This window comes from Leptonychotes weddellii, chromosome 9 (genome assembly GCF_054177405.1).
Source record: "Leptonychotes weddellii isolate Sample4059 chromosome 9, ASM5417740v2, whole genome shotgun sequence".
Taxonomy (NCBI): domain Eukaryota; kingdom Metazoa; phylum Chordata; class Mammalia; order Carnivora; family Phocidae; genus Leptonychotes; species Leptonychotes weddellii.
The window spans coordinates 41,591,511-41,611,266 of record NC_138377.1 but is presented as its reverse complement, the minus strand read 5'-3'; the positions used below and the strand labels follow the sequence as shown (position 1 = coordinate 41,611,266).

Genomic DNA, 19,756 nt, shown 5'->3' with positions numbered 1-19,756 from the left:
TCTTCCTTTTCTAAGACCTGCTACCCTTGTTTGTCTCTTTTTTTTACTGAGTCTCGTTCTATTTCAGGTCCATATTGGCCTCCTATCCAAACTCTTACTTGGTCTGTTCTAAACATTGTGGCCAGATCTATTTTCACAAAAGATAGTTCTGATGTATTTTTTCCTGTACAGAATCCTTCATTGGTTTAATTCCTAGAAGAAGACACAGAGCGTCATAGTTTAAGTAAGGTGTTTCTGATCTTGGTATCTCGCAGTGTTCCTCTTTATATAGGCACTCCAGAAAACTGAACTAATGGTTTCATTTGTGTTTTTTCTCCACCAAGAATGCATAACATTGTGTCTCTACCCTTAAAAACTTAGTTTACATGGTTCAAGAGAAATGAAGATTAACTTAATCTTCTCCAATCCCTAGTTATTTGAAACTCCTATAGAACTTTATTTGTACCTCCTCACTTTCTGCTTTGCATTAGTTATTTATGTCTCATACCTCTTAGGTACGGCACTTAATCTGAAATTCAGCTATAGCCTATATTTAGCTTTATGGCTAGCATATTTTCTGCTTCATTCCATTGTCCTGATACTACCTTTATATCCTTATTTTATTAATCTTACAGTGAAATGTTAGTTTCATGTTAGAATCCACTCTCTAAATTAACATTACCATGATTTAGCACAACCTTTTGGGCATAACTTTAAGCCTGTGCCATTGTTAGGCAGATAACACAGCAGACCCTTTACCAGTTTAATTGTTCCCCTAAAGTTTTCCTCCACTGAGACTCAAATTTTTTTATTATAACTGTTGGTCATGTAGTGATAGCTTTGATTCAGTGTGAGAAATTTCTGTACTAGCAGACTCTGATGTAAAGAGTAAATAAAATCTCCTCTTTATCTCTTGCATACCATCTTTTCTCCCAGCTGTAGACTTCTTGGTAATAAAACCACAGCTTCAGTGGAAAAATATTTTTGGCAGTGTCTATGAAAGCAAAAAGATAATTATATCTACAAAATAAAATTGTACAAATATAAAATTAATCTCTTAAATTTTATGTTCTAAGTCATAGGTTTATGGTAGCTAAAGAACTTTGTAACCAAACGTTTAGGTACCATAATCTCTTTAACAATTCTGTTTTCAAACTGTTTTAAAAGTGATTGTAATACCTAAGACATAGTTAATTCTCAAGAGGGGAAATGTATCTTGTTATGAAGATAAAAGTTCGGTTATTTATATCAAAAGAATTTAACATTTTACTAAAAATTCAGTCATGGAATTCTCATAGTGCATATACATAGTAATGCTCTATGAAAATGAAGTTTTACTAGCTCTAACATTCTAACAAATGAGTTTAAGTTCCCATCATGTGTTATATTTGTGCAATAATTTTTAGGCAGTTTGAAGAGAACACATGAAGAAGATGATGATTTTGGAAACATGCAAGTGGCAGCTGCACAGAATGGCTGACTCAAGCAACATTAGAGAGGATGTGAATTTCTATTTGGGAAGAAGAAGATACTAGAGAAAATAATAATGTAAAATGGTAAAAACACAAGTCATATATATTTTTTTTTTAATTATATGTTGCTTCCAGGCGTTTCTCTGCAACTTGTTGAGCAACATTTTAAGATGTTGGACTTCTGCAATAGATGGCACTGATGGTTTTACTCCTTTCTTCTTTTTCTTTTCTTTTCTTTTTTTTTTTTTACACTTTACAGTTTTATTATAAACGAAGAATTTTGGACTTGCAAAGAGGTATTATTGCAATAATGCACTTTTCATACTTGAAATTTATTTGTATGATATAAAGTTATTACTTTAAACAAAATGCAAGTTAGGGGGGATTTGTTTATAAAATCTGGGTAATTTATAACGAGAATTTCCTAAAGTTTGCTAAAAATTCATTTTGTGTTCTATAACATTTTAAAAATAATTTTACCGTTCACTTTTATGATGGAACCTCTTACGGAAACATTAACAAATGCAGGAATCTGCCACATTTCTGTTTTAGTAGCTTCATTACCCTTTTATTTTTTTAAACTTAATACCTTATTATCTTTGAATCATGACATAAGCTAACTCTTCTTACTTTAACATGATCCAAGTATTGCTTCCATTCCTGTTATCTTCCTAATTTGTTTATTCTATAGAAAAAAAAGTTTAATGAACAAAAGGAAGATATTTTGCTTGGTAATACCAGATACTAAAAACAAGGAGTTTTAGACTTTTGAGTCACTTTCCTTTTTTCTTTAAAAGCCAAATGTTGTGTTTGTTCTTTTTAGAGTTTGTTTAGCCCATTTTTTCTTTGTCCAAAATAGTTCTAAGTAGAATAACCAGTGTAGCACTATTTTTTCTAAATGAAGCCCAAAAAAGAAAAGTGCCTTGCATCAATAAAAAAATTAAAAAATAAATCTCATGACCTTTAAATTAGTATGTAGAACAGTACAAAGTTTTAAACATTTTTCTGTAATTTTTCTTTTTAACTATAAATTAGTTAAAACAGTCTGAGGTTTAAAGAAACCTCAGTAAATTATTTGGAATATGGAACATTTACTCCTTCATTTTATGTTGTCTTAATGATTCTGTGAGGTTGTTCTGGCTCAGCAGCTTTTCTTTGAAGATGCATTTATTGGGGAAAGTGGTTTGTGGGAAACTTCACTGTATTTAAAATTAAGTGTTTTAATTCTTTACATTGAGTTAATCCAAATTTCCCCCATAATTTGCATTAGCAAAGTCACTTTATGGATCCTTAATTCTCCATATTTTTATTTATAAAGATTGTTCTAAGAAAAACATTTTTGCTATTTTAAGTATGCCATGAGGAAGGAGAGGAGTGTTTTTAACTTTTTGTAGTTGATTTAGGGTAGCACAAACAAAACTCGTTTATATCTCACTTTTCTCAGTCCTCTCTTGAGGTGCTTTACTGATGGGAATGATTTCCATACGTTCCCTTGGTACCAGTAGGTACTATGCAAGATAACCCATTACACCAAGTTACTTCTTTGCTTTCTTGCCTGCATTGTAAGATAATACAGTAAGTGCTTTTTTTTTATCCAGCATAACAGGAGAGTGGAAATTAAAATTGCTTTATTAATTAAGAGTTAATTCCTGTTGACCCAGATGGTATTCCTCTTCTGATCCCTTCACCTATTTACTACCCTGAAAACAGCCTATTAATCCCATTGTGGTCTTGTATTCTGTTGTGTGATTAGGTCATTTGGTGTGGTAGTCTATAGTAGAGTCAAGATTTGCATTGTGTTCAGAAATTCCACTTGGCAGGTAACACAGCTTTCCTGTATTTGGATCACTACATAGGTCAGCAGAGATCTCTCTTGCAGTCTAATAATCTATGATGCTTCTTCGTTCGGCAGAAACTCTGCTTAAAAGAATCTTCATTATAGTACATTTAGGTTTTAAAATGAGGGAGTTAAGATTTTTAAAATTAGTTTCTTAAATACACATATCCTCTCTACTAGTTAGGCCAAAAATACAGATTTGGTCATTTACTAATTTAAAGCTGGTAATTTTCCACTTTTTCTAACCACTGTAATTTTTATGTTGTCACTAAAGTGCCTGCCCAGCACTGTATATTAAAGACTGTCTCTTGAACACTAGGAAAAGGGACTATCATCTTCTTGAGTACAGTACTAATGGGGACAAAACATGAAGTTTATTTTTTCTTTCATGTACAAACACCCCGTTTGTTTTACCTTGGATCCATTCTTCAACCTAATGTTCAACCACTTCTGGTAGTTCTTCTAGTCTTTCTTCTGTTTGGTTCCATTTTTGGAATTCCTTTATTTCTACGGATGTTTTGTGATAGTTACCTATAATACATTTAACCAATCATGATTTATTTTCTGAATTTGAATAATGTATGAGTGATACAGCATCCAATTTTAAATACATAATCTGGGCAAGGATTTAAACTGAAATTGCAGCAAAACAGGAAAACTGCTTTACTGTCCCACTTTAAAAGTATGAAACAAATATTGAAAATATTCAAACTGGAATGGCAGTATTCTTACCTTCTAATTTTAATTAGTTCATGTTAATTTCTTATCCATTGGGTGCTTAAACAGCGGTTAAACCTTTATTTGTCTCTGTGGTGGAAATGTTAAACCGGGATAGCTTTTGCTACCAACTCTCAACTGTTTAACTTTTAAAGCGGAATATTTGTTTTGTGGGGGGAGTTTGTGCTTCATCTGAGTTTAGAAGTAATGTCAGAAAATGTTAAGCATGTCCTTTTTAAGAAAATATAAGGTTTCTAATTGTCTTATTACCATGGTAATTCAAGTGAATTAGAAGTATTTAACTGCAATCTTGAATTATAAAGTTGGGATGCATATATATATGTATGTGTGTGTGTGTGTATTCACACACACACACACACACACACACACCAGGATCTCAACTTGATGTAAAGTAAATGAGCAGTTACCTGGCGGATTTTTTTTTAATAACTGGCTTAATCCATAATTCCATAACAAACTTAGCTTCACTTCAGTATTTACTTTATCTTTGTCCATTCAACAATGCTCCAATATGGAAATGATAGGAAATAGCTGAGAATTACTAAAGGATTTTATTTTAATTGATTAGAAAGTTTCTAGGATCTTTGAATGCTGGATTTTTTTTTTGTCTTACCCATCCATGGCAGCTAAAAAAAAAAAAAAAATCAAAATATTCAGGTTTACATGTTAGCTCTCTCATAGGGAGTTGCCATACCTCACAGTTCAAAGTGTATTCTATAGATCAGTAACATTATACTGACATGTAATTGCAATTTACTATGCAGCAAAATGATTCAAGAAAAATAACCTACAATGTCTATTTACCTTTGTATAGGCAATTGCTTAAGTTACTCTGCTTTTAACATTTGTACTTGGATAAAATGCTTATGTATGTATAGGAATGTCACAGTGCAAGATGCTGCTAGCCCAGGCACAAAGTATTAAAATTATTTTGTAAAGACTGGTGGTTGTATTAAAACTGTTGTGCCATTATACCTCAAAAAGACTGAAATGCTCATTTATACTGTTTATGCCTCAGAACTTCTTTAGATTATTGTCTTTTAGATAAAAGTAACCCAGGATGAATGAACATTGGACGTTGAGAAGCACTTAAGAGTATCTTCCAAAACTCTGTGGTCACACACACAAAAATATTATGATCAGTAATCCAGACAAGGCCTGAATTTTAGCTCAAGAATATTTCTGAGATTAGTTGAACATATTTGGAGTTGGAAGTGAGGGAATTCGTGTCTGAAGGAAAGGGTATATAAGTCATCCACAGAACAGCTTCTAGCCCATTAAAAAAAAAAAACTTCTTGCTTTGACAGTACCATCTTCCCTGTCAGCCATGACATTTGATTTTTCATCAAATCCAAGATGCTATCACCACACTGTTATTTTACATACCACTAAAAGGGAAAATACTGTTGAATAAATTGTGGCAAGCCACTGATCATAAAATGCATCCTGATTTCTAAGATGTTAGTGTAAAAATAAGTGCATCTTAGAGTCAGGGAAATACAAATAAACAAAATATGTGAGGCATAATAAAAATCATAGCTGTCACTTCATTCTACCTTTTCAAAAACAAATGCTTTAAAATGTGAATATATAGTTTATATATTATGAAATGTTTTATGCAGCTTTTTTTGTACTCAAGTTTACTCAATATGGCTTAGAAAATTTTAAACATACTCTGGCTAACTAAAGCTAAATATAGAGAACCATTTTGCTCAATGACACAATTTTTATTACTGTACTTTATAACTCTATTTCCTGTAGGAAGGATTTAAGAGAAGACCTTAAGGACACTAAAGGGATTTATTTAAATACTAACCTTGTAGACAGTTTTACTTCAAATTGTTCAGAAATGAGAAAGATAAAGCATTTAATTTTGCCTTCTGTTACGCTTTTTTAACATGGGTTTTAATTACTAGAATGTACCTAATAAAGCTACTGTCATGCTACAGTTGTAGGACTCCTGAAATGGCAAAACTGGCTGAAAAGGCAAAAAGCAGGTTTGTTGCTTTCACTAGAGACAGATCACTTCATATGCATAGGTTGTTAGCAGGTAAGTAGTGCACCCTCTACTGGTGAAGGCTTTTTGTTGTTTTAGAAAGCCAACTGTAGCTTACTGCAAGGAGAAATCCTAAATCCAGTTGAGGTAGGTGTGAATCAGGGATAAAAAGTGGTTGGTCTTTATCTTCCCAGTTAATTTTACAAAGCGTACACAAAACTGAAATCTTATGAACCAGGATGTGACCTAATAGTTCAATTGAGAACTCAAGAAAAACAAAGACATTAGAATTCTAACAAAAGACTTCATCGTATGAACAGGTTTAATGTAACATGGAATGCAAAAGATCAGAACAATTAATAAAATACTGAATCCTTCAACTTGAAAAAATAATTAAAATAAATAAAATCAAAACAAGATAGTGACCAGAATAATAGTACCATGACAATCACAGTAAATAGAAAAGCTTCCATCAGCATTTTAAGGATGTAACAAATGCAGTATGATACATATTTAAATATTCCACTCAGTTTTGTCATTTATTTTTCATAAAAATGTTACTCAGAAGAAAGGCTTCAGACATCGATGATGAGAAATCAGGTTAGAAATACGTAATGTACCAAGATTTGTTAATTCACTGTTAAAAAGTACCTTATATTTGCTCTTAGGTATTTTAAACAAATGAGTAATTATATTTCACATATAAGACAGGTGGTACCTTATCTGCGTAAGAATTATATAAACTTTTAGATGTGCACTTAGATTGCTTTACTTTGAATCTCGTTACATTTTATAATTTTCATTTCTACTTTAAAAGGCTGACCAGGTTGTTTACCAATATAGAATTAGGATCAACAGATGTTGGACTGGACTACATTTAGTTACATCTTATCCAATTTCACATGATATGTGGAAAAATGATACACTCCTAAGTGGTTTTTGGTGTTTCTTTGAAACAAAATATTCATTTTATGAATGTGATAACAGCCTTATTCATGGTATGCTTTTTTTTTTTTTTTTAACAAGCAGTACAGATAGCAGACACAGAACTCCTTACTACCTATACTCTAACTACAAAGAAATGAAGCAAACTTTAGAAAAATACAATGCAAGAAAAGATTCAAGTTAAAAATATATTCCTTTGGTTAAAAATCATCCCCTTTATAATACTCATTTGTAATCTAAACTCACGGCATGTCCCACGAGCCCAAAGTAATCTTCTAAATGTCATTATATTTATTGTATTACAATGTTTTCTTTCAATCCAGTACTTATGGAGGTCACTGGGTTGCAGCAACAAAGTATTTTAACTCTAGGAAGAGTATCGCCTTGTTGCATTAGCTCTTTTGACAAATGTCTTTCTTAAAATATTTTTACTTTAGAAACCTCCGACACATGTAGTTTTCTTCAGATACTGTATATCCGAACTTTTTATAGAAACCAACATTTTGTGGTAGACATTCAAGGGTAATCTTATAACAGTTCAGTTTCTTGCTTAGCAAAGTAAGGGTTGATAATAACCTGAAATTCAAAGGTGGGGGGGAGCATAGAGCATTTGTTAATAAAAATGCATTTGAGTAACTTAGTATGAATGAATAAAAATTACATAAATAACAACAAATTTATATTAGAAACAGGTTTAGAACATGACCTTTCTCACTGTATTCATTTAAATATTCAAATTTTGAGTGGAAAAGCATTTAATTCACCCAAAGCATTTTACTGTTTCAAATATACTTTATCTAGTAATCACTAGTGCATTAATAAATAGGACAATACTAAATTCACCCTAAACCCTCTTTAAAAATAGGTTTAATATTAATTTTAACACTAGAGATTGTCAATCTTTTAAAAAACATGGCCAAAATTTTAAATTTTTTTCCTAAATCTATTCAGACTACTTAGGAACAGTCAGCATTCCCACATGAAATGAGTAAATAATGGCTTTGTTCTTTATCATTTTAAAGCTAATATTTGTGAAAGCATATATCAGATTAACTCTGGATTGCTCTAATTAATATGAAATAGAAACAAAGCAAAAAAGGATACATTTTTCAAATCCTTAAAGAATCCAAACCCAGTATAAGAATGTGATTCTAGGGCGCCTGGGTGGCTCAGTTGTTCTAGCGACTGCCTTCGGCTCAGGTCATGATCCTGGAGTCCCAGGATCGAGTTCCGCATCGGGTTCCCTGCTCGGCAGGGAGTCTGCTTCTCCCTCTGACCCTCCCCCCTCTCATGTGCTCTCTCTCTCATTCTCTCTCTCAAATAAATAAATAAAATAAATAAAATCTTTAAAAAAAAAGAATGTCATTCTAGGGGCACTTGGGTGGCTCAGTGTGGTAAGCATCTGCCTTCAGCACAGGTCATGATCTCAGGGTCCTAGGATGGAGTCCCCCTTTGGGTTCCCTGCTCAGCGGGGAGTCTCCTCTCTCTGCCCCTCCCCCTGCTCGCTCACTCTCAAAATCTTAAAAAAAAAAAAAAGTGATTCTAACTGCCTTAGGGAGACAAAAAAACAGAAAAGATCTACAAAAATTTGCCCAGGGGGTTTTCTCATGTTTGCATAGACTGAAAAGTTGTATCATTTTGAAGACAGAACATCTTGGCTGAAGTTATTAAATTATAAAAGATATGACAAAATTAAGTGGACTAGAATACTAGAAGCTGGTCTGTTTTGTTCACTGATGTATCCCAAATACCTTGAATAATATCTTGCACAGAGCAGGTACTTAATATTTGAGTGAATTCCTTAAAACTCAGAAGAGATGGTACTAAGAAGCTAGTTCTAGCTTATAAAATAGGCAATAAACCTATGAAGCTTGAATTTATTTTAAAAGATTTAGATAAATACATAGAGGATTATACAGGAAAACCTATTTTAGTATATGTTTCAAAAACTTAAAAGACAGAACATTTCCTTTGTTTTTAAATATGACTGGGAGATGGGTTGATCACTTAACCAAAGTTTGTTTCCTACTAGTAGGAGAATACTGTTACTAAAAGTGAAAGTTAATAAAAATGTTAGTCTATAAAACAGTATACTTCCAATTTCTAAACCTTTATATGATAAAACATATACTTTGTTTCTTCATTAAATTTGGTTTAAGCTACAGAGTCAGCCTAATTAGTGACACCCAAAAAGAACTTCAAACAGGAAAACATCTTTTAACAAATAGCAAGAAACTATTAAGAGAAACAGGGAAAGTATCTAACCAGGGATACTTTGTTTCTGCCTACTTACAGTTTGCCAAGCTGCTTCCCTCTGCATTCATCACTAACAACAACATCTTCTACTCTTCCTCTCTGAAAATATTTACAATGTTTAAAGGACTAGGCATGTAGTTTTGTTTTTAGCTAAATCAACAAGTGACATAATTCATAGATAAATGTTTTGTAAACGAACTTCAAAAACCAAAATGCAAGCCTTTTTTAATTATGGAGGAAATAATATAATGAATCAATTTATGACCTAATCCTGTTTTGTCTATATCCTAAATCTTCGCACCCCACTGTTTTAAAGCAGATTTCAGAATCCACATCACCAAAATGTAATCTTGGCATGTTCATACTACACCATCTTACTCCTTGCTTAATAGCAATTTCAAACATCCAAATACAATTTATTAATTTCTAGTAAACACCACCAAAATTCATACTTCACAGAATACATTCCAAGTGTTCCTATCTTATTTTCACTGGATTACCTATGTTCTCATGTGAGTCACAAGTAGTGAACGAGCATTAGAAATATCACAATTAGAGAATACAGTTGACCCTCGAACAACATGGGTTTGAACTGCACAGGTCCACTTTATGCAGATTTTTTTGATAAATACCATACTGTAAGTGTATTTTCCTTATGTTTTATAACATTTTCTCTAGCTTTATTATAAAAATACCATATACAATATATATAACATACAAAATATGTGTTAATCAACTGTTTATGTTGTTGGTAACACTTCCAGTAAACAGTAGGCTATTAGTAGTTTCGGAAGTCAAGTTACATGCAGATTTTTGACTGCAGGAAGTGGGGGTGGGTCTGTCCTTAACTCCCATGTTGTTCAAGGACAATTATATTCTAAACTCTTTAACTCCTTGGAAACTGATGAGAATTTGTGTTAATCTATATACAAAGTATTGTGTAAAAAATAGCATCAGGTATTCTAATCATTACTGCCAAATTTTATGATGCTGACTTGGTTTCTCTAGGACTATACCAAATCTGACACCTTACAGAAAAATTTTTAACAAACAATTCAGATTATTAATACATTTTCTTCCTCCTAATTTCCAGAACACAATGGGAAAATGTTACTAAGTGATTTCTGAGAGCTTTATTCAGGGCAGTACAGCTCTCATTTTACAATGAAATGCAGTGAGAAAATAGATTTGTCTAATGGAAACTCATAGTCAGTTTTGCTAGAAAACACCTGTTTTATTCATAAGCATTAATGTGAACACATACCTTAGCACAGGAATGGATGAATTTATGTTCTATTATCAGAGTTGCCGTGGCAACAATTTGTCCTAAAGTCACATCTTCCACAACTGTAACATAATAGTCTCCAGATTTCTTCATGTGCTCAAAAGATTCTGTGTATTAATTGGAAGAGTATTATGTGGTAGACATTAAACTTTAGTAGGTGCCATAAAAATACTAGGATTAGCTTATTTCATTATTGAATATTTAAAGTTCTTTCATCATGGTGATTTAAGAAAATATTAATATCATTAAATATTAATATTAAATATAAAATATTAATTAATATTAATGACCAAGTGATTAAAACATCACCAATCATTATCAATGGAAATATGGCCTATACATTTTAAAAGTCTGCTAGCAAAGTACAACTATTAACAGCTATTACAGGTGAACAGCACTTATAATACAAATAAATTGTAGATGTTGCCACTTCTGTGACTAATGAATTTTAATATCTTCATTACTTAAAGTCAAATTAACATTTACACTTGATATTTGAATAGAACAAAACTGCAAATTTTATAAGAATGTTTACATGGCTCCATTCTGTAATTTTTAGTCTTCGGGCTTCAAAATATTTTGACAAAGTAGTTTTCAGTTTTCCCTTTGTGACCTGAAGTGTTTAATGACTCCATGACTTGCTTTTTAAGAAACAGAGTCCTCAGTTTTGCTTGTTTTGAAAGCACCTTGTGAAGTAGGTGAAAAATGTCCCCATTTCTAAGTAATCATCCCAAAGTCACATAGATAGAATAGGAGCAAAGATGGAATACTTTCCTCTCAAATTGATTTTTAGTACTTAAATTGCCAAAATAATGGGCTTCTCATCTAATCTGATATGCATGCAAAGAGGAATTCAGGAATAAAAACTGAGCCTAATATTCTCACATAGTTTATTTCCATAGTCTTGTTCTAGATAGGGTTCTGGAGGGGAAAGAAGAAATAAATTCAATAAAGGAAAACAATGAGAATCAGAAAATGGTGATCTTCATCTTGGGGGAGGGTCAGATAGAGTACAAAACAAAATTACCTAGTGAAGGAAATGAAGAAATTATAGAAAACAGGAGGATAGTGTTAGAGCACTGGATGGAATCAGGAAGGTTCTAGTCTTTTCCTTACCAATAACTACTTGTGATCTTAAGTCATTTGACCTTTCTGGATTTCCATTCTCTCATATATATAAAAAAGGGGGGCTGAACTATAAATTCGAAGATACCAGTTGATCTTAAAATTCAATATAAACAAATTAAATTTAGAACATAATTTCTTACCCTTTTTTATTTGGTGATGAAATTTCCATGAATAACCTAACCACATGAAAAATACTACAATATAAAACAATCTAGAGCTGCCACCTAGCTACAGTAATTATCTAAAAGTCAGGTATTTTGTAAAACATGTTAATTACTACACTTGGATTCTAGAACAGGTTAGCCACATTAAACATTTAAATAATAGCTAATTGTTGTATGAATAATTTCTAACTATTTGAACAAAAAACACAATAGACACTGAACATAGCTCCAAATGAAAAATCTTGTTTCCCTTTATTTTTCATTCAGGAAAAGAGGCTGTAGTACTTACTCATAAATTGTTCAGGGTTGACAACTCCAGTCTCTGTCAGTTGACCTAGTACCTTAAAAAAACCTAGTTTTGAAAAACAGATTTCAAATCATGAGAAGACCAAATAAAGGATCAATCAAAAAAGCAATGTGTGAAGCTGGTGGGGTTATGGACACTTGTGTTTTCAAAACTTTATGTAATCATTTTAAAATTAATTTTATTATTTAAAAAGATTAAACTGAAACCTGTTCTTTCTATAATCACTACATAAAACAATAGGTTCTACCAATGTTTTTGCCTACATGAGATTTTTGGAATAGTGCAGACCCTTAATGATTCAAGATTTATAAAACCAGCAGGTATGTAATTTGCATTCAATTTGATGCAGGGAATGCCAAATTTTCCCAAATACATGCTTTGGTGCAAGATTATTATTATGGCCAAATATGGTAATATTTTTAAAATAAAATATATATAATACTGTTGAGACTAATTTTTAAAGATTCCTGATTAATTTCATAAATGTTAATGTGAACATTTTAGAACTTTGAGAATCTTAATTTCTACATGCTGAATAATTAGTTTGGCCAAAATTAGTTTCTTTAGATTTCCTACCAAAAAGAAAATGAAAAAGTCGCTTTTTTTATTACAAAAATGAAAAAGTTGATTTTGTATTAAATTTAAAGAATCATTTGGAGAATTTAGACATTAAAAAAAGAAATATATGTAAACAAAACCTTTGCAACTTATCCAAGGCATATTATCTCTACCCTCATTCCCCATCCAGCTTCTTAGAGAAGATTTTTCCTTATGTGCCATTATAAGTGATAATTTTACCTTTATGAAAAGTCTTTTTGGATTCTTAATTAGGAAGGAGTACTGTTGTACTTTAAGTCATTTGAAATATTTCACAGTAATACCTGGTCTTAGCCATGATATATATATATATTAGAATTGTCTCAGTCACTTTAAAAATTAAGTACAAAAGGGGCACCTGGCTAGCTCAGTTAGTGAAGCATGCAACTTGATCTCAGGGTCATGAGTTCGAGCTCCACATTGGGTGTAGAGCGTACTTCAAAATAAATAGAATCTTTAAAAAAAATTAAGTACAAAAAAATAATTCAAAAGTCAAACATTATTTTTTAAAATTATCAGCACCATTATGTTTCTGGAGAAAATAGAATGCCAATTACAGTTGACCCTTGAATAACACAGGATTGAACTATATGGGTCCACTTTTTTTTTCAATAAACACAGTACTGTTAATAAATGTTCTCTTCCTTTTATGATTTTAGTAACATTCTCTTTTCTCTAGCTTACTTTAAGAATACAGTACATAACACATATAACGTGTTAATCAACTATTTCTGTTATTGGCAAGGCTTCCAGTCAACAGTAAGCTATTAAGTGTTTGGCAAATCAAAGTTTATACACAGATTTTCAAATGCACAGGGGTCAGTGCCCCTAACCCCCATGTTGTCAAGGACCAACTGTGTAATTCTAACCAGGATTTGTAAACTGAGTCCCTACCTCTATTTAAGTCAGCAGTACAAAGGGGCCTCAAAACCAAACCTTCTCCAGGATGTGTTGGGGAAATGGCTGGAGAAAAGGTAGCTGTATTCTGGCTCCAGTCCACTTCTTTGAGTAGACTTGGGTCAAACATAGGAGTTTCATCAGGTTTCATCTTTGCAGTAAGATCTAAAATACAATTTTAAATGGTAAGGCATTTTAATATGGAATTAGGATCAGTGAGAAATTCTATTACTTAATAAAAATGAACACATATGCAAGATAACTCATTCTATCCTGAATCTCACATAAATGCCATAACCACAGATAAATAGAAAACTCACGGTGAACATCAGATAGTAAAGAAGTGACTGACTTTATAAGTTTTAAACTAAAAACCATATTTTCTAGCAAGTATTTTAAAACATTTTTCTTGGGGCACCTGGGTAGCTCAGTGGTTGAGCGACCAACTCTTGGTTTCTGCTTGGGTCATGATCTCAAGGGTCGTGAGATCGAGCTAGCACTGGGCTCTGTGCCGGGCGGAATTTGCTGGAGATTCTCTCTCTCTGACCCTCCCCACGCTGACGTGCGTGCTCTAAAATAAATAAATGAATAAAATCTTAAAACATTTTTCCTATGGGTTGGTGCTAGCATAGCACTGTGAATAGCTGACTTAACATGAGCTTTTACTTTTTCATTACTGGATTTTATTACTGGGCTCCACAATTATTTGTTGGTCTTACCACTAAGACTTACTGGGTATGTTACTTGTTTATGTGAACCATGAACAGAAGATAATTGATGAACTGGCTTAGATTACTTACTCTCCACGTTCATTCTAATATCTGGTCTTAGCTATGACAGATTCGTATTAAAGGTATCTGTTGGATTTTATTTTCACACCAGATTTTCTAAAAATCTATAATGTAAGTTTCTCAGCTGCATTTAGGCAGCTTAAGAATAGCCAGTGTTTTTCATGCTATTATAAAAGGGTCATTTTATGGTATTGTCCTCTTTTTTGAACACTCAGAAATGGGCAGATTACTAGGTGTAGTCTAATAAAACAGACTAAATAACAAATATAAGGATAGAATAAAGCATAAAAATGGGAGCAGCGGCATGTCTGTGGAACAGAGTTGCTAGAACAGGGTCTTCCTAACAACTGTTATGAGACTGTAAAGCAACGCCCCCTAACTTCCATTTCTATCTCTTTACCCAGTTAAGGAAACTATTCTATTTGATACTTGCTTCTAGCGCTTCTTTGAAACAAAGAATTTAAAGATATACAGCCATAACATTACCATAAAACAAGGAAACAAATAGGAAAAATTAAAGTCCATTTAATGACAACGGTTTTCCCTATAATCCCACCCCCATTATGTTCCCTATTTCCTAAGTCACAATATGCTTAAGGGCAATCCTTAACTTTTCCTTAAAGGTCCATTCAACTCCTGCCTGTGGAACCCGACACAACCCTATAGGACACAACCCTATAGGTAATGCTGCACTGTAGTAGAGGCTTTGGGAAGGTAGCATGATGTAGTAACAGAAGTTAAAATTTGTTCAGCACTTTTGATGGATCAGGCATTGTTCAAAGAACCTTACACAATACTAATTCATTTACTTCAACAATCTCACAGGATAGGGATGATTATTAGCTCCATTTTAACAGATGAGGAAATGCAGGCAACACATGGTAAGTAACCTGCCCAAGATCACAAAATTAGTGGAGCCAGTAAACCTAAGACAGAAAAAAGCATGAGCTCTGGAGTCAAAGCTGGTGTTCAAATGTCAAATGTGATTATGGCTAATGTCAACTCTGACAATCTGTTTCCTCATTTGTAAAATGGAAATGAAATTATTAGAAGGATGAAATGAATTATTATATACAGCACTTAACAGTGCCTGGCACACTGCAAGTGCTCAATGGGATATATTCTAGTTAGCAACTAATTAAAAATTCATGTTTATAAATTTTTTAAAATATTTTTCATCATTAAATTAATTCATGAGTCAGGCACTGTGCTGGGTACAGGGGCTGCAAAAAGGATGACAGGTTATATGTTTATGTTAAACTGAAACTTTCTTGGATAGGAAAGAAAGAATAAAAAAATAATCATAGTTTATTATGTAGAATACCAAAGGGCTTTTTTTTTCCCCTCAAAAATAACTCAAATATGTTATGCCATAAACACTATCCCTGGTTCTAAGACTAATAAGGAAATAAATTGTGATGATTAACAATCATATCAAATTTAACAAGCTTACAGTCCACTTGAAACAGATTTTTTTTTCATTTTTTTTTTTTTTCAGATTTTATTTATTTGAGAGAGAGAATGAGAGACAGAGAGCATGAGAGAAAGGAGGGTCAGAGGGAGAAGCAGACTCCCTGCTGAGCAGGGAGCCCGATGTGGGACTCGATCCCGGGACTCCAGGATCATGACCTGAGCCGAAGGCAGTCGCTTAACCAACTGAGCCACCCAGGCGCCCCTTGAAACAGATTTTTTTATAGGTTAACTTTAATGCATGCATTTTACTGTTTGTCCCTGATAATTGGATCCCTAAGGCTTTTGGGTTTGCGCTCATCTCAAAGATGAGATGAGTAACATCACTGTAACAACACTGTTTTTTGGGTATGCAAATAAACAGGCTAAATATTTATTTATTTTTTTAAAACCTTTTTTTTTTTAAAGATTTATTTATTTATTTTTATTTGAGAGAGAATGAGAGAGAGCGAGTACATGAGAAGGGGGAGGGTCAGAGGGAGAAGCAGACTCCCTGCCGAGCAGGGAGCCCGATGGGGGACTCGATCCCGGGACTCCAGGATCATGACCTGAGCCGAAGGCAGTCGCTTAACCAACTGAGCCACCCAGGCGCCCCCAGGCTAAATATTTATTAACAAAGTAAAACGTATATATTAAATACAGAAGCCAGAGAGTTAAAAATTTCGTTCCTCAGGGCAACACACTATTTAAACAGGTTTGATTATCATTTTATTTAACATACAGTTGTAACCATGAAATTTAAAGAAAGCTCAAAAGGGAATTTAGATGAACATTAGAACAATTTAAAGTTAACTAGATTACTTTTTCCTATGAAGATGCAACAGAATCAATATACAATAGAATATAGCCTAGAGAACACAAAATACAGTTAATAATTTCCAAGAGAGAAAGGGGAGAGGAGGTACACAAGAGAATTAGGATTATGAAGCCTTTAACTAATGAATTTTAAACAGTAAATACTACTATTTTCCTATGCTTTTCTTTAATCAGATGGTCCTATTCCATGAATGATCAAAAAAATAATATTGGCTAAAATTTATGGAGTGCTTTGTATTTGTTAACTCATAAAAATACAATGAAAGGTCTATCATTATTATCCCCATTTTACAGACCAGGAAGCAGGCACAGTAATTTGCTCAAGATAACAGAGCCAATAAGGAACAGAGTTAGGATTCAAAACCAAGCAACAGAGCCAGCTTCAAGGGCACTGGACCTGTGCAGTGCCCAAGGCCCCCCACTTGGTTCTACTTTCTGCTGCCACTGTTTTGAGATTCTTAATTTTTCAACAAAGAGCCCTCCATTTGTGTTTTGCACGGGTTACCACAGATTATGCAGCCATTCCTGCATGACTACAGATTCTATACTCTTAGTACTGAAGATGCACTAGTGAAGATGAATTCCCTACTTAATTATACAAGTTAAAAATTTAGTCAAAAGCAACACTTATAAACTGTATTTGGAAAATAAGAGTATCAGATATGTCAAAATACAAAAAACAAAGCATTCTGAATAGAAATAAGAATCCATTAACCAGGCAATTAGATGAAAATGTTTTTATGACCTATTTTACAAAACAAAGCCATACCTAAAGTTACTTTCCTTTGTCTTACTCCATCCCCATTAAGTAAAATTCTGCTGGTGCCCAATATGCTGAGAAAGTTAAAATAGGATGTGATTTGATACCAAATTTCAAAAGATTTTAGAAAGGAATGAAATAAATTTGGTTTACAAAAGAAATAATATTTTAGCATCTTAAGGCACCCACGGTATTGCAAAACCAGGAAATTTCAGTAAATAGAATTGCAGTTGTTTGAGGCTAAGTATCATTATCACTGGGGTGATTGATTTTAAAAAGTAAACCCTAGGGTCACCTGGCTCAGGTCGTGATCCCAGGGTCCTAGGATCAAGCCCTGCAAGGAGCCCTGCACAGTTGGAGTCTGCTTCTCCCTCTTCAGTTCCCCCTGCTTCTGCTCTGTCAAATAAATAAATAAAATCTTTAAAAAAATAAAAAATAAACCCTATCCCTCCCTAAATATTTCTCCAAAACTTTTCCAATTTAACTGCCAAGTTAGCACGCATTTACAAGGCCCATACATGCCTTACAGCCCAATGAGTGCCTAGTGAATGAACAACAAATGGTGTAAGACTTACTTGAAGGTCACATTTCAGAAAATCCAAAAGAAGAAAGATTGCCAAACTGCCACAAGTGATATCACAAAAACCATACACCAAACTCATTTTTACTAGGATCATCAGGTTTTCATTCAGTTGACTATTCTTTGGACACAATTTCAACTATTTGGTTTCCCAGCTTCCACAGCACACTAAAATACAAATAGGGAGGAGGTGCTGCAGAAGCAAGCAACTGAGAGCAACAAGTAATAATAGACACTGGGAATGAAAATTTTAAAAAGCATAATCCAAGGCCAAGACTAAAGTGCTTAACATACGTTCAGAGCCACCGGTGGGGCCATCACTACATTACTTCAGTACATGATGAACGGGGGAAAGTTTGCTGTTTGAGACTTTAGGGTTTGTCTACATAGATTTCATGACAATTTGAATAATAATTTCACAAAATTTTTAATCTAAAGAACACTTTATTCGAGGATTTAACAGGCCTGGCCATATTTATTAAACTAGGCAATTATACTTGAGAATTTTAAAAAGTATTTTCTGATCGTTTATTTGATCCCTATAAACTGGCATTATTCCCAGACTACCGATTAGGAAACGAGCATATGGAGCCCCAAAGTAACACAGCAAATGAGTGAATTGGGACTAGGATCCTATCTTGCTTTCCCATCTTGAGCTCTAAAATACCATACTCAATAGACACCAATCTTTACATCATCACACCAGACAGGTAGCTCTAATTCTAAAAAATGTCAGCGAATTCTGCCTAAATAGAACCGATCTAAATGATTTCTTGAGATCCATTCTAAGATTTGTTCAGGAGTGTATAACCTAACAAAACTAATTCCATAATCGCCCATTTCAATTTTGTAAGAAATTTTAAGAGTTCGGCTTACATAAACATCAGCTCCTCTTATAAGGGAAATCATAGTGTCTAGGGGTACAAGCCCCGGGAAAAGAGACAAAGGATGTCCCTCCTTCCTGCAGTAAAAGCCCCAATTAGTCAGTGCAGAATGTGATCTTCGGAGCAGGAGCATGTTCTCATGCGGCTCCCGACCGCGGTGGGGTGCACCTCGGAAAGGAACGGGTAAAAGAGGGGTCGGGTCATTTGTGCCTGTTCAAAACCAGTGGCAGCAGAGACTGAGCAACTGTCTCGATCCTCCACGCTAAAGCCTGCTGAGCGAAGAGTTAGTTTCGACCCCGGTCCCTGCTCCCGCAGCCCTGTACGGCTGGACCCCTGGCCCCATCCCTAACCTCTCTCTGCTCCAGGCGCGTGCCCGCTCAACTTGCTCGGAACCGCGCTCTACAACCACATGTGCACCGACCTGGCCAAGCTAAATGCGCGGCTCCCGGAACAGACCCCTCCCACCCGGGCCTAGCTCGCCTCGCCCGGGGGCAGCAGTCACAGTCACACCTGTTTGATAAATGTGCAGGCAGGCCCGCGACGGCCCCCAGGACACCCGGCGCGCCCCGCTCTCGCTCCCCGGCCCCCAGCCTCCCTCACCCGTGGAGGCCTCGCGGTCGGCGCTCCTCTCCAGGCCCGTCGAATTCTCACCCACCCCGGTACACAGCACCCGATCCGGATCCGGCTTCAGCGCCAGCCCCACCTCCTCCGCTACCTCCCGAGCCACGGTTGCCGTCGCGGCCGCCGCTACGCGAGCCGCGACCACGACGTGGCAGCGCCAACGCCTCCGCCCCACCCCGGGCCGCTTACGCAGGGCCGCGCGCAGGCGGGCGGAGGCGCTCCGGGGGCGGAGG

The 19,756-nt window shown here is 34.6% G+C and overlaps 2 protein-coding genes across 9 annotated transcripts in view; one reads left to right on the top strand and one right to left on the bottom strand.

The window, feature by feature from the left end:
* Positions 1-7,104, top strand: part of STYX (serine/threonine/tyrosine interacting protein) — a 43,372-nt gene extending 36,268 nt beyond the window's left edge. For all 3 annotated transcript variants that reach the window (XM_031030464.2, XM_006735561.3, XM_081830497.1), the window contains one exon: positions 1,386-7,104. In XM_031030464.2, the coding sequence (XP_030886324.1) occupies positions 1,386-1,459 (74 nt within the window). In that variant the 3' untranslated portion in view covers positions 1,460-7,104. The remainder of the gene's footprint in view (positions 1-1,385) is intronic.
* GNPNAT1 (glucosamine-phosphate N-acetyltransferase 1) lies at positions 6,327-19,716 on the bottom strand. Of its 6 annotated transcripts, none has more exons than XM_081830498.1 (7): positions 19,503-19,713; positions 18,014-18,186; positions 13,599-13,766; positions 12,090-12,152; positions 10,488-10,615; positions 9,261-9,322; positions 6,327-7,543 (listed from the first exon to the last, which is right to left on the bottom strand). In XM_081830498.1, exons 3-7 carry the CDS (start codon positions 13,750-13,752, stop codon positions 7,396-7,398), a joined length of 555 nt encoding a protein of 184 aa, XP_081686624.1. In that variant the 5' UTR covers positions 13,753-13,766; positions 18,014-18,186; positions 19,503-19,713; the 3' UTR covers positions 6,327-7,395. The 6 variants fall into 6 exon arrangements, with proteins under 6 accessions (XP_081686624.1, XP_030886320.1, XP_030886321.1 ...); XM_031030460.2 differs by having other exon boundaries at positions 19,558-19,713; XM_031030461.2 differs by lacking the exon at positions 18,014-18,186 and having other exon boundaries at positions 13,641-13,766; positions 19,503-19,716.
* Positions 19,717-19,756: the final 40 nt, after the last annotated feature.

Coding starts and splice junctions, on each gene's coding strand:
- GNPNAT1 (XM_081830498.1), bottom strand. CDS start 13,752: ATGAAACCTGATGAAACTCCTATGTTTGACCCAAGTCTACTCAAAGAA. Junction 12,153..13,598: donor TACTGCTGACTTAAATAGAG/GTAGGGACTCAG, acceptor TTTCAAAACTAG/GTTTTTTTAAGGTACTAGGT. Junction 9,323..10,487: donor TCATCCATTCCTGTGCTAAG/GTATGTGTTCAC, acceptor AAATATTTTCAG/AGAGGAAGAGTAGAAGATGT.